The sequence below is a fragment of the Numenius arquata genome, chromosome 14 (assembly GCF_964106895.1).
Source record: "Numenius arquata chromosome 14, bNumArq3.hap1.1, whole genome shotgun sequence".
Lineage (NCBI taxonomy): Eukaryota > Metazoa > Chordata > Aves > Charadriiformes > Scolopacidae > Numenius > Numenius arquata.
Genome location: NC_133589.1, coordinates 8,579,369 through 8,595,012, shown reverse-complemented (window position 1 = coordinate 8,595,012; position 15,644 = coordinate 8,579,369). Strand labels below are relative to the sequence as shown.

Sequence of the window (15,644 nt, the reverse complement as noted above, 5' to 3'; positions counted from 1 at the left end):
GGTATGAAAGAAGAAGGCAGCAGACAAAACTAGTAGCAGAACTCAAGGTTCAGCCTTGTAACTTATTTTAGCACTTTCATTCATAGCTTTGTCATAAATAAAAGCAGGAAGACATCTTTACTACAAAAAAAGGCTAGACTGATGCAGAAGAAATTAGATGATCTGAAATAAATCTGGACTATAAAATCTCTAGTAATCGGGACAGTGAAATTCTGGAGCAGCATCTCAAGAGTAGAGATAGCTGACACCTATTTAGTGTAAAGATGTAGCCGGTAAACTTATGATGGGGAATGTGTGATATGAAGCTTGCAACAATCCTGGAGTCAGTATTCTAAGAATTCTTTTCCCAGTACGGTCTTGAGATGCCTTCAATAACCTTCATAATTGGAAGAGAAAATACCAATGGCTTGAATGGTCTTTGTTTATGCATTACTAGGTATTGAACTTTCTAATGCAAGAAATTACATCCTGCTGTGAATTCTTCATGTTCATTCAAAGGTCCCAAAATGAAAACAGATATCCAATGTTGTACAAGAAGCTTCTAGTATAACACTTCTTTTCAGTATCATGTTTGTTTCCTTTAACTGGTCCATTTAATAGTTTCTTAGAGTTGCATGAGAATTAAACTTAAGCAGATTGCATGGCACTGCTCTCTTCCCTAGAATTTCACTATTACGCTCAAGCATCCAACAAAGTTACAATGACTTTGCCTACAGAGGAATCTAAGATCACCTTGTTTTTCTGGAGTGTCTTACTTCAGCCACTAGGACAGTTTTCTGCTCTTTCCACCTCATCCTAACCTATTCGGTTTCTCTTAATTATTTGCAATAAAGCTTTTTTAATGTTGTTGTTTAGGCTGGGCTGGCCACTAAAACAAACAACAGATGCTCTCTGTAACCTCTCTCTCCCTTCCCAGAAGAGAAGGAAGAGAGACCTATGGGTTGAAAAACTAAAACTACTTTAATGAAATACCAATAACAAAATGAAAAGATAATAATATCAATAAGAAAATAATGAAATATATACACACAAACCCAATATCGAGCTCCCAGGATGATGATCATGTCACCAGCAGGCATTGGGAAAGTCCCAGACTGGACTAAGTGACAGATAAGGACTGTATTCCGGAACACATGGATCGGGATCAGGATGGAATACGCTGTTGGTCAGTTTGGGATCACCTGTCCTGTCCCCTCCTCCCCGCAGGTACAACCCTTTACACTTCTCTGCTTCTGACCCTCCAGCTTGGTACCTGACAAAGTGAGCTGACCTTAGATGTTATAGCAATAAGTATAAGCAGGAGCCTCTCTGTATACCATCCCTTGGTATTCCCTATAAACATCAGACTTTATCTGCTAGAGACAGACACTGTCTGAAAAACACACTCTTAATTTCAGTCAGTTAGAAGAGGCCTAACTGAAAAGAAAATTGGTTCTGTTCTACCTCAAACCTGGACATTTAACTACACTCAAAATAGAAATTTGTCCTAAGTTACTGAGTAGCAATTACTACTGTGACTTCATTACCAATCCAAAAAGTTACATAAAAAAAAGAGAACACATTTATTTATGCCTAAATCCAGAGAATATTAATTTTTTATAAGCAGTACAATAAAAATGTCTATCAGTGAAAACCACAGCAGTACAAATAACTTTCTCAGCAAATTTTGTTTTGTTAAGCAAATACCTCAACAACTGGAAGTGCTGAATGAAATGTCACATTTTTTCATAATTAATGTCTTCATAATCTAATCCATAATAAATTTGAAATTGCTAAAAATAAGTTGAAACGTAGTTCTTACCTCAGGATGAAACTGCTGCTCTGTACGAGAATGACAATATTGACAGCTGTCCCCACTTTCACACCTTGAAGGTTCACCCCATTCATCTGCATGTTTTACATTGGGACAAGGAGTGGACCTAGAAAAAAGCAACGTCCAGAACACGTTTGTATCTAGTTCCTAGCAAAAAATCTTAAAAAATTTCCCACTACATCTCAGAATCTTAGATTCTGGGACCTATAAAGTTGCAAATTCTGAAAGACTGACTTTTTGGAAATTCTTTGACAGAAAGATGAGCTAGTAGGATTCTATCTATCTCCTGTTTAATGACATTTATTCACAGCCCTGAGACTGTGAAGCAAAACCCATCAATTCTAAACCTTGTATCACTGCACAAAAAACACCAAAAACAATGAAGTAACCAAAGTGTATGAGAATGATGTAAAATGATGTAATGATGAATGACGTAATGATGAAAAGTAAGAGAGGTGATGCATTAAATTTTTGTCCTAAAAATACAGGTCAGAAATGGAAAATTATAGAACAAAACCAGAAAAAACCCAGAAATTATAACTGATCTTGTCATAACAAAGAAGGTTTGACGTACTGATTCCAATTTTTCCTAAGAATTATAGAATTGTTTTCATTCTTCACAACAAAGGAGGGTATTTCCATTCCTGCTTCATAGATTTTGTCTTTAGAACTCTCTGATCATTCTGAACAGATGCTTTTTTTCCCCAAAAAAATTTTAGCAAGGCTGTTGCATAAGATGTGTTTTTATTCCATTAAGAATATCCAATTGCATTATAGAAGAACCCAAACAGACCAGTCCATTAACAACTGTCTGACTGACCAAAAACTCTATTCTTAATATGTATTCATGTACCTGTATTTGAATTTTCTGGGATTTCTTCTTCTATCTCGACTATTGTGATAGTGTGGACATGCATAACCCTGGCGGCAGAGTCTGGGTGGCTTGGTACATTGTTCTGTCTTGTAGCCAGCTAATACAAAATTTGTGTCTGTAAACAGGCCAACAATTAAGAGAAATAAACAACTAATTTTTGCATTCAGAGTGTCTTTAGTGAGCTTAGGTATCACACTGCTTTTTGTAAAAAAATTATGATTCACAGACTGCTCCATTTTCATAAACTTAGACTGAGTCCTGCATTTTTTAAAATAAAAGCCTAACACATTTACATGCAAAGCAATTTTCATTGCTTTTATACTCAATAGCAATATTACAGTAAAGTACACAAATAAAGCACTAGCAATCTATGTGTAGAGAAACTATCCCCAAATTCTCATTATATACATTCAGTATTTTGAAATCGAATACCTGAAAATATATTACTCATTTTAGTATGGCAAATACTAAACAGTTATACAATTTTATATCTGGACTTCTCTTAAGTTTAGTGTTCACAGTCCTTATTTCACCAAAACTGCTCTCATGTTAAGGCATGTTAAGGCTGTCCATTAAAGTCTTCCTGGACAAATTCTAGAGCCTCTTCTCTACCTTTGCCTCTGTGTCTACATCTTTGGTTCCAGGAAAGAAGAACTAGGAGATGACAAACAAGGTTCTGTCTAGAAACAGAAAAATTCAGAAAAATAATGGAGCAATTAAATAAATTAGAAAGTACAATTTAGCTAACGGCAAGCATGGGTTTGTGAGGAGTAAATCATATCAAACCAATTTAACTTCTTCCTAAGGTGGGAAAATGGATGTAGGTAAAACAGAAGCAGTCAATGTGAAGATGTCATGTATCTTCACTTCAGTAAACCTTTTAGCTTGAGATGTTCTCACAAACCAACTGCACAATACTACAAGACTCCTGTAGGATTTGTGGAACACTAGCTGAAGAAACATCCTCAAAGAGTCATTAATGATGTGCTTTCAAATAGCAAAGATTATTAATCAGAGTATCACATGGACTCTACTCTTTGTTCAGTCCTTTTCAATAGTTTAATTAAAGAAATGGGAAAATAAGGCTGAAATCACTAGTTGGATGATTTTCAATCCCCAGAAACTATGTGCAACCTTACCATATTTACTGGGATTGACAGAAGCTGTACAACATTATGTAACACAGATCTGTCACAATGCAAAGAATGCAATAAAAGTGCTTGTAGTTGGTCAATTTTGCTGTCTTTTTATGTTGAACATCCAGTATTTTTTGATATAGAGCTGACAATTAAGCTCTACACATTATTAGTACTTAAATGGTTGGAACTCACCCTATAGTAGATTTAAAAAATATAGAGGGGACAAGTATCATACAATTATCTCCCCTTGAATTCTTTAGAGACAGCACCTTCATGTGACCTCTTCCTGTGTCACTGCCCCCACATGAATTTTGTGGAAGTAGTTGTACCCAGCAGTCTTTTCTAAAGTAAAATTTGGGCAAGAGCTCTAACAATATCCGACTGATACTAACATCTTTGGCTACACAATAAGCAAGTCTAAACCAAGAACATGAGAAACAAATTTGAAAGCCTTAAGAAAACTAGGGCAATTGGATTGACTTTAAGAGATCTAATATAATGTTTTCAAGACATTCTTACATTTTAATATTCTGCTCCAATTTTCTGTTTAATATTATACTTCATTCCTGTTAGCCAACCTCAGCAAAGAGTAACGGTCCATTAACTAGTCTATTAATGACTCGAAAAATGAAGACTAATCATTACTATTACTTAGCACAAGACACAGTTCCTACTGACTTTTAAGAACGTTATTCAATTGACACAGATTAGCAACACTTGTATCAAGTAAACTGGAAAAGACCTATTAAACGTTTTCAAAACAAAACATTTTCAAAATGCAGTCTGAATATAAATGTGACAGACAGTACAACTTCTTCACAAATATCTGTATTGCTTATATTAACCAATTCTTTACTCTGTTAAAAAAGGCTTTTGAATTTCTCCCAGACAAAGACCCCAGATCAACAAATTGGATCAAACACCAATAAAGAAACAGAAAAAGGAGACAGAGTAACGTTACCCTGCCATCTTGGATCTTCACTAAGGATCTTCTCAATCATTGCCTGGCTTGCTAAAATTCCTGGTTGCAGATCTGGAATGCCTTCACCACATCCTAGCTGCCCATTCTGTAATGTTTCCTGTGCCTGAAGTTCTCTGGAATGGGGAAAAGAAAATAACACTGCTAAACTGTATAGATACAGTAACCCTATCTGTTGCAGATATAATCCTGTTTCAGTCTATCAAAATTATCAAAATTCTGTCATTTAATGCAGATCTTAACAAACCTAAATTGTAAAAAAAAAATAAATTGACTGTATTTCAAATCATTACTTGTGCTGAAGCTTGCAAACAATCGTAAGGAATAACCATGCCATACAAATCAAAGAGAACACATGAAGGAATGCTGACATTACGTACACAGACAATGTTTGTACCAGCAATGCCCACTGTACCTCTGGATGCTAGTGTGTTGACATTTTGAAAATGCTATTAATTACTGATATTCCACTGCCACACAGGACATGTTAGAACTAAAAAAAGATATAGAAAGGGCAATAAGGGTGATCAGAAATACAGAACTCGTATGAGAAAGAATTAAGTATCATAAAACTCTTTGTCCTGGAAAAGTTATGACTGAAGGAAGGTACAAAATATACCTATTGAATACTATATCATATAAAAGCAGCTGAAGTACTTTTGGCTCACTGTAAGATTTTGCAAAAAAAGTTTGTCAAGACACTTGGGAGACCTAATAACAAACAATGATCATTATGAGGAAATGGAACCTCTTCTGCAAGAGTTTACAACTGCTTTGCAAGTAAGCAACCACAAGCTTGCTGAAAGATCGGAATGACTGCTGCCAAACTAAAAGGTATTGTATTAGTGGTATGAAACCTCTGCCAAAAAATATGAGACAATTTTATTACACCATTTTAGTAAAATTAAGCTGTACAGAAATTTAAAGGCAAGTCAGTACAAAAGATTAAAAAAATCCAAACCTCTAGCATAATTATCTTACGCAGACTTTGAAGCAATGGAGAAACAAGGTGAGGAATCAAATACCCAAGGTGGATCTATAGCACTCTACGAGAATGAAAGGCCTCTACCTTCATCTAGACACAAATATTCAAGGAGCTTACCTCCTATAGCAAAGTACTCCTACGCAGGATCTCTGAAGGAGTTTGAAAGATGTGTGGTTTAGAATGTAACTAGCTATGATATCAATTACATATCATTTCAAGAACTTCCCACACCCCAAGTATCCTCCAAGAAAGAAAACCTCAAAGGGAAAGGAAGACAAGACAGACCCAAAGCCAAGTCTAAAACCTTTCAAACAGTCAAAATATTTCTTTTATGGATTCAGAAAAGGTGCAGGCAATGAGAAGGAAAACAGAGTTCCTAGACAGTGCTTTTTCTTTAAGGTGAATGTGTAGAAGAGCAAGGCTGTTAAGATGAATAATAAGGGAATGTCTGCATCAGTGATTATACTGCTATTTGTCTGCTCTTCACTTAAAATGAAGAAACACTAATATGTGTCCATCATAGAGCAAAAAGACCACCGAAGGAAAAATAAAACCTGATTGTTTGGACTTCCTTATGAATGCTGGATGCCTGAAATCAGGAGAAGCAATGGCACACGACTGTTCTTCACCAACACCAAAGAAGTTTGAGGCAGCCTATTTGTAGGTTCAAGCCGTTAAACATAGACTCCTGCCATAAATGTCTTCAGCTCCTGCTGATGCTCTATATGCAGCCAATCATGAATAAACAATCATCTAACACATTAAAACACATTTAGAGATTGGAGCTTGGTTTCAGTCTTACATTGGTTCCTCATTCTAATACAATACAGAAGATTACAAAGATACTAAGGATCCTGTATTCAGACTGACGTGGCATCATGCTGTGTATGCTAATGAGAAAAGTTAAAAAAAAGAAAAAGAAAATGGACAGATGTCTTGCAGAAGAAGCATCCACTAGCTAACTGAAGGAAGTCTTCTGGAAAGAAAAGCTATATATAACTAAACAGTATGCAACCCGGCAATGCAGCAGTGAATTCTGTGGCAAAATATGAATTTCAGTAACTATGAAATTACTGAAAAGGCACTAACTTTACTAAAATTATTGTGAAGGGAGAGCTATCATCTCCCAACAGATGGTTGGGAATAAGGGATAATGAAGGTAAGAATGTAAGATGGCAGCCATACCAGCTCAGATCAAAGGTTCATCTAGCCTGGAATCCTGTCTCCAACAGAGGCCAATAGTAGATGCCTAGGGAAGAGTGTAAGAATAGGGCAAGCGTACAGTGATGCTTCCCCAGAATGCTCATCCAGTGTCCAGTTAGAGACACTTGTGACCCTCCAAGGCTTCAAAGCTCTCTAGGAATTGGTATCTTTTCCTATTGAGTATATACAGAACACCTTCTGCAGCAAGAGTTCCCTTTCCACCCATTTATAATACCTCCCAACATCTTTATCTCCCAGCTTTGGACACAGCTAAAATTCATGCCTACCACTACCCTGATTCACAAAGCACCTTCTTTCGACAATGACTTGATTATACATTAGAAAGGCAGAAAATAATACTGATATCTTATACACAAAAAAATACAACATAATGTAAAAAAATGCTATGTCAGTAAGCAAACGTCAAACATACAAGCTGAGAACCTGAAAGACGGCTTAACAAAATAATGAATTTGTTTATATAAAAACCACATGCAAATTTAAAAAGCATAAATGACAAAAGGCAGAATATCTGGTCTTTTATCAGTCATAAGAATTACATACATGGCTCTTGAAATTGCAAGTTACAAAACCTTAGTACTTCTATTCCCCAGTGTGCTCCTATCTGCTATCATGATGCACAGTATTCTTTTGTTTACAGTTACAGAAGTAAGTATACTTTTCATGTAAAGCACACTACATTTTCTGTTATGTGGCAATAACAGCCATGTGGTATTTCCTGCTAATTAGGATGAAGAATTTGAAACAAGACTACCTTATATCATATACTGGTGGTCTAAGGTCATGTGGACCATGAGCAAAGGCACAGTGAATTCCATTCTTCACACAGTGACCCCGGGCATCTGTTTCATGAATGCATGTTCCAGTCTTGTAATATCTGAGATGATACTTCCTTTCTGTATCCCCTGTTGTTCGATGCAGGTAAGGGCAACTACACAACAGAAAGAGGAAAGTTAGAGCATTGCTTTGAGGTTTGCTTTTAATGATTTAATTCTGAATTATGCTCTTATTAACTTAAAACAAGTAACTTTGCAGGATTCTTCAAATGAAAATTGTCCCAAGCAAACCACCATCACAGATCAGCTTCAAATTAAAAAACATTAATCTATTTCTTAGTCTCTGCTAAAGCTATAAGAATTTACAGCCAGCTGGCTCACAAAGATATTATTAATAAATCTAGTAAGCACCCCTGTAAGCAACAACATCATCTGAGCTAAGGAATGACATCTTCCATACTGATACAAGCTCAAATCATTTCCACACTAAGAGGTACAAGAAATTTTTATTATTTTTTTTAATGTTATCATCATCTAAAATCAAGAAGTACTTGAAGCACAGTGATTTTTTTTCCTGCCTGCTCTTCACAGACCTGGAACTTACTGAACAATCTCAAAGGAAATCTAAAATGACTCTTCTATTAAAAGAAAGAGAAAAAATTTTACATCAGCAATACCTCTTTGTACATATACTAACCATTTTTCAGACATAACTATATGAGTTACGGTCTATACTTTAAAATTATTAGGATCATGTGTGGATTATAATTCCAATTAACAATAGTAAACAAATTTTAAAAATCTCACAAAAATATTTACACGGGGATGCCTGTTCTCTGCCAGTTTATATCCGTGTAATTAATTTTGGTCTCTGCTGGTTTTGAAAAAATATTAATTTCCAAAACCTACTTTCCCCCATCCCAAAGCAAAAAGAAACTGCACCAAAAAGTTTAGACAGTGATACAGAACAATAGATGAAAAGTTCCACAAAAATATTTTACCTTGAATGGAGGGAGAATAGCAAAGCACTAAATAGACTTTAACACCCATAAGTTATTTAGAAACTAAACAAAGGCAATTGTTTGCAAACATTCACAAGTCTGGCATTTCTATCTTTACATTAATCATTCGGTTTTTCCTGCTGTGCTAGACACCTGCAGCTTGTGCTGACTTCCAGGAACTGACATTGTTTATGATTTCTAAGAATCAAGCTGCTTCTTTGTAGGAATTTAAAACAGCATTCTGGTAAACAAGATAAATGGGCTGCAGCTAGTGATCTGTACCTCTCTCTTTAAATCCCAACAGAATTAATTAGTAGTAAGACGAAGTATACCAAATTCAGTGCTACATCTCATTTTGTCAGTGTAAGATGGAGCACAGTCTACACTCAGGATCTGAAAGTAGTTCTTTCACACTTCTTGGCTCTATATGCAAAGACAGACAGATGCTGGACCCATTATAGTGCCTCAGCTGAACTTTGTGAGAAATTCTTTGGGATGTGTGAATAGCCACCCTCCTGTTCTGCTAGAATTGCTACTGATACGGAGAAATTAAAAAACCCACAAGAGTCAATCAGATACTTCTGCCAGCACTCGTTCTGTACAGAACTCTAAAAAGGAAACGCAATCTGAGGCTATATTTTCATTATTGCTAACTGTCCCACCACTAGCAGAATCTTTGCAGGGGTTAAATGTTTCCATTTTCCCAGCAGACTATTAATTGCAAACTCTAATCTTTCACTCATTGATGCACACCCCACAAAGGCAAGAACACTCTGTCATACTCTTATGGATAATGTTCACGCCTCCATTTTCACCTAGTTAACTTTTTCGTTCCTGTTGGAAACAAGAAATAAATGTCTTATCTTCCATGCAAGAAGTGTACAGGTGTTTACAGCTCATTACTTGTCTCTAAGTCCATGGTTCCTTATCAGAAGGCAAACATTTTTGCTTAAACATCTGCAGTTTTTCCCTAGCAAAATCACCTTATCAGCAGAGGTCCCCCCCAAAAATGTTAGAGCCTTCAATTATTTTTAAATTACTGTTAAAAAAAAAAAAAAAAAGATAGTTCAATGGAATATAGACATAGCTTGTCAGACGAGCTAGGCACAACTTGTTGTATGCAATGTAAGAGAGGAAGAAATACTCAGGTCACAATTTTTCCCACAAAAAGACAACATGGATTCCAAAAACAAGCCAGGAAGGAAATAAAAACTGTCACAAGAATCTTACTTCTGCTAAATTAAACGTAGGTTTGTTTGCCCTAAGACTCAATACTTGTGTCATCAATAGCTAATGAAATCTGAAAATTTTATTGAGAACACAGCTCTCCTGCTGCACATTTTGCTAGCTGCCTGAAGAGTCCCATATCAGGTGAAGTCCTCCTCCAGAAACTAACAGAATGCTTTAATGAGGCTATCCGAGGTGGCTGGCACAGTTTGTTATCTGAAATGTCTAAGACTTGTAAAGAACTAGATAAGGCGTAGTTCTAAGCACACGCAAACCTCGAAGAGCAAAAACATTGGCATCAATTTTGCATGTATATGTTTTACATAAAAATGTGTTATTCATACAATATCACGATAATACATGTGCTATTGACCACAGGCATCTTTCTTCATAAGCTGTAGTTCATTGTAGGATCATTAGTCAGAAAGGCAAAAAGTCCCTAACAAAAGCAGCTTTTAGACGGTAGACAGTACTTATTCACACATAGCATCAAACTAAGCTAATGCACTGAAATATGCACAGAACAGATGTTCTACTCAACCTTTAATGAACTAGAGGGATGTTATATCTTACCTTCACTTTATTAATGAAATATTTTAATGAAGCATAAACCATTCTAATACATAACTTTAAACAAGACTAGTACTTTGATTTAAAATGGCTGATTTTAATTACCATTGGATTAGATGGCTGCAAACTGATAAACTTGTTCTTAAGTACCATAGTCTGGTACTAATGTTGATCAGACATCACTTATTCCTTAGGAACAAAGTTGGTTTCTTTTTTCCTTAAAAAAAAATGTTCCCAGGCAGAATAATAAATCTATTCCATGGCCCATATTTCTAAAGCCATCTCCCAGCTTAAAATAACTGTACCGAATCCTAACTTAGTAATCATGAATCAGTAAGAACATTACTCTGTATTTTAAGTTCTATTGGAGTCTACACACAGCATTTAACTATTGAAATCAGCTTTGTTTTCTGCATCTGGATGTCACAAAGTAAAACTGTCATTACATTATTAAAAGTAAGTGGATGTGAAAACCACGAAACAGAACATACATTCACATAACTTAAAAGATTAACTGATTACTGAAACGTGTATTTCCTTTTCAGACTCATCTTAATTCACATCATAAACATTCCAAAGATATCCTTCAAGAATAAAACAGTTCCAGTTTAAAGGCTAGATGCTCTTAATTGTATGAAAACAACTACATACAGTTCAACCTTGAGGCACTGACACATTTCTTCCTATGACTACTTGAAGTCTGCTCTTCTATAGTAGGCTTCTGCAATTCATTCACTCTTAGAGCAGGCTTACATTACAGATACTAACATAACCAAAATAATCTTTCCTTAGAATCTGACATGAGTTGACTACAACAGTTGAAAAAACACATCAGATTTAAACAGATTTATCCTCACTTGTGAAACTGGAAGGAAAACTATTCACTGCTCAAAATATATCCCTCTAACTCTGCAAGTAATCTAGTCTTTCTCACAGGGCCTTCCTTAGAACAGATTGTTTTAATTTGCTACCCTTAGAAAAGCCCTGTTCTAAACAGCTTTAAAATTTTGGGCTTCTTTTCATTCCAAGTTGAACTGTGGAAAGAAATATCACAGTCAAGCCTGAGTGAAACCAACAATTTCTATTTTAACTCTCTTGAAAGTATGTTCCTGAGAACAATTATGGGTGTCATCACTCTACCTTTCTTGCTACTTCTCTATCAGCTCACAAACTGCATTAACCTAACCATGTACTCAGATGAGCAGATCAGAGAAACAGAGACAGAGATAAAAGCCAAAAAAGTACCAATATGTTGTCACAAAGAGCTTAAAACAAAGGTGTCCGGGCACTACTGTTTATAACTTATTTCTGTAAGAATCTGAAGTTGCTCCAAATAAAAGGCTAAGTTTTAGGCAGAAGACAAAACAGGGTCAAAAAAATACTCTTTTGCTGAGTTCGAAAGCAGGAATGCTGCCACACTGTAAGCAAGTCCTCAGAAATGTTGGTGGTTTCCTTCATTTTTTTCTCTTGCCACTATAGACATGCTTCAGTGCCTTCTATCTTTAAGAAAGTTACCTTTGACTTCTCTTGCCTTTCCCAACTATTTGCCTTTTATCTTCTACCTTAACTTCAATGAGCTATCAATTTACAATAGCTGACTGCCATTTCTAGCCACTAGTTCTCGGGATTAGATCTAAAAGAAGGCCCTCCACAGTTCAGCTGAAACTCCTCTCACAAATGCCTCCAATAATCCCACCTTATCACCGAGTCAAAGAAAACAGACTTTGTTTTCTCCTCTCACAGCTGTCTTCATTTAATTAATTTACTGTCTGCTTTACTCGTTTTTCTCCCCTTGAAACATTGTTCTCCTTTGTTTATGGAAATTCAGTTACATTCACATTTTCCTCTCAATCCCTCCTTTAGCATATCTTCCAATGTCAACATTCTCTTACGCCTCTGGCGAGGTATGTCACAGGACTCCAGCCTTGGTCCCTGCTCTTATCCTTCTATATCTGGGCAATTTCACTGCAAAACACAAACTTGAAAACCATCACCTCTTTGCTGATAACTCCTAAACCTATCCATTTAATTCAAATTTAAGCACAACATGCTAAAACAGGAGTATCTCTACTGGTCTTATTTCTGGCAAGTCCTCTGCCCTTCCATTATGCCAGACAACATAATCACCCTGTTTGTCATTTAGGCTCCTAACCAGGGAGTAATCTTCAGCAACTCTAGTGGACAACCTTTCCAATCCAATTGCAGCAAAAAGGTTTCCATCTCACATCTCCTCTTACTTGCTTCTAGCAATTCAATCTCGCCTTGCTAATATCCTTTTAAAACATTGCTTCCTTTTTCCTTCTTTAGAGTCAGGATCTATCACTCAATAACGAATGGTCAATTTTTGTCCCCAACCAACCCATGACATGAGCGTCCATTATCCTCATTTGTTGATTTTCCAACCGCCCATGCTGCTCCAGGATTGGCAGGAGTGCTTTACAAACGCCTGAAAAGAGAATTAATTGTTCTCTTTTAAATCATCCCTCAGAGACTTTTTTTGCTGTTTATATTGCTTAGGCCTGGTACTCAATATTGTCACGCTGCCTAATGCATTTTTTTTGTTTACCTTCTCTTATCTCTGTCGTTCAGTTTGTAAAGGCTCTGTGAAAAATCCACTTTTTTCTTCTGTGACTACAGCCTACAACACAAAAGACACCTGATCCGTGACAAGGGCTGCTATACACTACAGAGACCAAAATAATTAAATCTTCAATGTTTCAAACAGGTGACCAGCATAACTACATATTTCCTGGCTGTTTTCCTGCAATTTCTTTTGTCAGAAAAAGGTAGCTCCTCTGACATATGACCATAACATACCCAGGTCCTCTACAGATGCCCGCCTGCCATTCTGTAGCATTTGCTCATTCTCACCTCCACAAAGCTTCTACCCCTCCCTGAGTTCACTGAAGAACCTCTGGTAGCCTTTATCTAGAGCAGACATGTCCATGGAAATGCAAACACTAGCCGGCCAGACAGACAACTACCAGTGAACTCCTTCCTTTGCTTTTTCTCACTGGAAGCATCACTAAACCATTGTTCTCCTCTGATACCCATCAACCTTCACGAAACTTACAGGAGTTTAAAGCCATCTCTATACCATATGGTTTGTACCTACTGATCAAGGAAGCACAACTGAAAAAAATCCAAAACAAGACTAGCACAAACGTGCAGGAGCAATACTACCAGAAAACCAGTTTCTTAGGTTACGCTTTAAAGATATTCACAATGAAAAATCATAGTTCTAATCCTATGATAGCCTAAAGAATACATATTCATATGTATATGTGCCAAAAATTAACAGTCACTTACAGAAATCTGTTTTCAAATAAACTGCATCAGGATTCTATTGATCATTTTTGCTGAGGAGAAATTAGCATCTTTCCTTAATGTCATTGATAATACTATAAACACCTAGGACTGAAAGAAATCACTTACTCATCTCCATCTGGGCAGATTCCTGTAGTCTCATCATATTTTGTACAATAAACATCTGGACTGTAGTTAAAAGTCCCATCACGCCTTCGTATAGGTCTACGACGACGCTGATTTAGGAAATGCCAATGAAAACAGGTAAATGGTCTGTGCTGGGTACACTTGTGCTGCAAAAATAGGGGGCACTGCTCTGTCCTAAATTCCTTTAGATACCTAAAAAAATTAAACTGTGTTACAAGTTTATCTTATTGGAGGCACATTTTTACAGTATTAACAGGGCACTTGACAATTCAGTGCACATAGCCCATGAAAAATTGTACAAATGTACCTGCATACAGTTTTAGTTCCTAAGCACAATTGACTGTTTAGCTGTTGAATACAAGTGACTTCATATTTTATGACAGATGCATTACTAATGAAATACGGTGGAATAGCTAGCAAATTATACTATGTTTTGTAACTAAACTAAAATCAAATAAATACAATTATTTAAAAAGCACAGTATGTAGAATAGTCTCAAGTAACCACCAAACAGAGATTATAAATCCAACGAGTAACTTGAATAAGCATTCATTTTGCTTGCTACCACACAAAATAGTCCTACAACAGCTATTTTAGCTAAACACCAGACCTAATTTAAACATTAGTCCTTATTCACAATATTCCCAGAATGTGGACACACTATATAGAAAGCCAGAGGGTCAAAACAGGTTTATGAAGGTTATCAGGGGCTATGAGAGGACTTCAGCAAACTTAGTGACTGTTACATTCGTGTTGGTAATTTGGGGTCTTTGAAGGTTACTTAGGTGTACGACAGTCCTTCCTTAGCATGCCGGGCACAGAAGCGAGTTAGGCAGTCTCGTACTTCTTTCCACAGGACATAAAGATCATGCCAAATCGGGCACTACTGTGGCATTTGCCAAAGGCTGTAAGACAGCACTTCTTCCTGTCTAACTTTATGTATCTATTAGCCAATTTAGCAAGTTCATTATGTTGCTAAAGTTATGGAGTATTTGCAGAGGAAGGGGTATATGAAGGCTTTGCAGAAGAACCTTAGAGTTCCAAAAGGTCTCTAAAAGTGTGCAGGATGTGCAACAGGCTACGAGGGAACTGAAGATATAGGGAAATGGAAGGACTAGGAAGAGGAATAAAGGGCATCTTTTTGGTCTCAGTTGCTTATATTGGCATATGAGGCATGTAATAACACAGTTATGAAGCATGTCTTTAAATTTAGAAAAGAATCTCTAAACTACCCGGGATTGTGGGGTGAAAATATAAGGGACAGAATTTTTGGACGTTAAAGGCTATAGGATGTGCTGCAGCAGTATTTAGGTAAGCGCCTGCATTCTTGTGGTCTGGGAAACATGACATTATAGAAGTGATGATACGGGGGACAGGAGTGAAGGAACGCCACAATTAAGTGATAAATTATGGTGGGGAGCACACAGTCCTACACGCGGCGGGCTGTCAGTAGTGCCATAGGGCTGCAGGGACTTGCTAGACCGCAGCGGAAGAAAACGGACAGGGCAGGGAGCGGGCGGGAGCACACGGGACCGGCCTCTCAGTACGGGAAGGTCCTGCAAAAACGTCCCAGGGACTCGGGCTGAGGCGACGCTCCGGAGAA

At 36.8% G+C, this 15,644-nt stretch overlaps 1 protein-coding gene across 4 annotated transcripts in view; it reads right to left on the bottom strand.

Moving 5' to 3' along the window:
• UNKL (unk like zinc finger) overlaps positions 1-15,644 on the bottom strand; it is a 47,103-nt gene that overhangs the window by 31,015 nt on the left and 444 nt on the right. For 3 of the 4 annotated variants that reach the window (XM_074158379.1, XM_074158378.1, XM_074158380.1), the window contains exons 2-6: positions 14,024-14,233; positions 7,769-7,945; positions 4,788-4,921; positions 2,667-2,802; positions 1,802-1,919 (exon numbers count right to left, since the gene is read on the bottom strand). In XM_074158379.1, coding sequence (XP_074014480.1) covers positions 1,802-1,919; positions 2,667-2,802; positions 4,788-4,921; positions 7,769-7,945; positions 14,024-14,233 — 775 coding nt within the window. Of the gene's footprint in view, positions 1-1,801; positions 1,920-2,666; positions 2,803-4,787; positions 4,922-7,768; positions 7,946-14,023; positions 14,234-15,644 lie in introns of those variants that run through there. The other variant, XM_074158381.1, reaches the window with a different exon arrangement.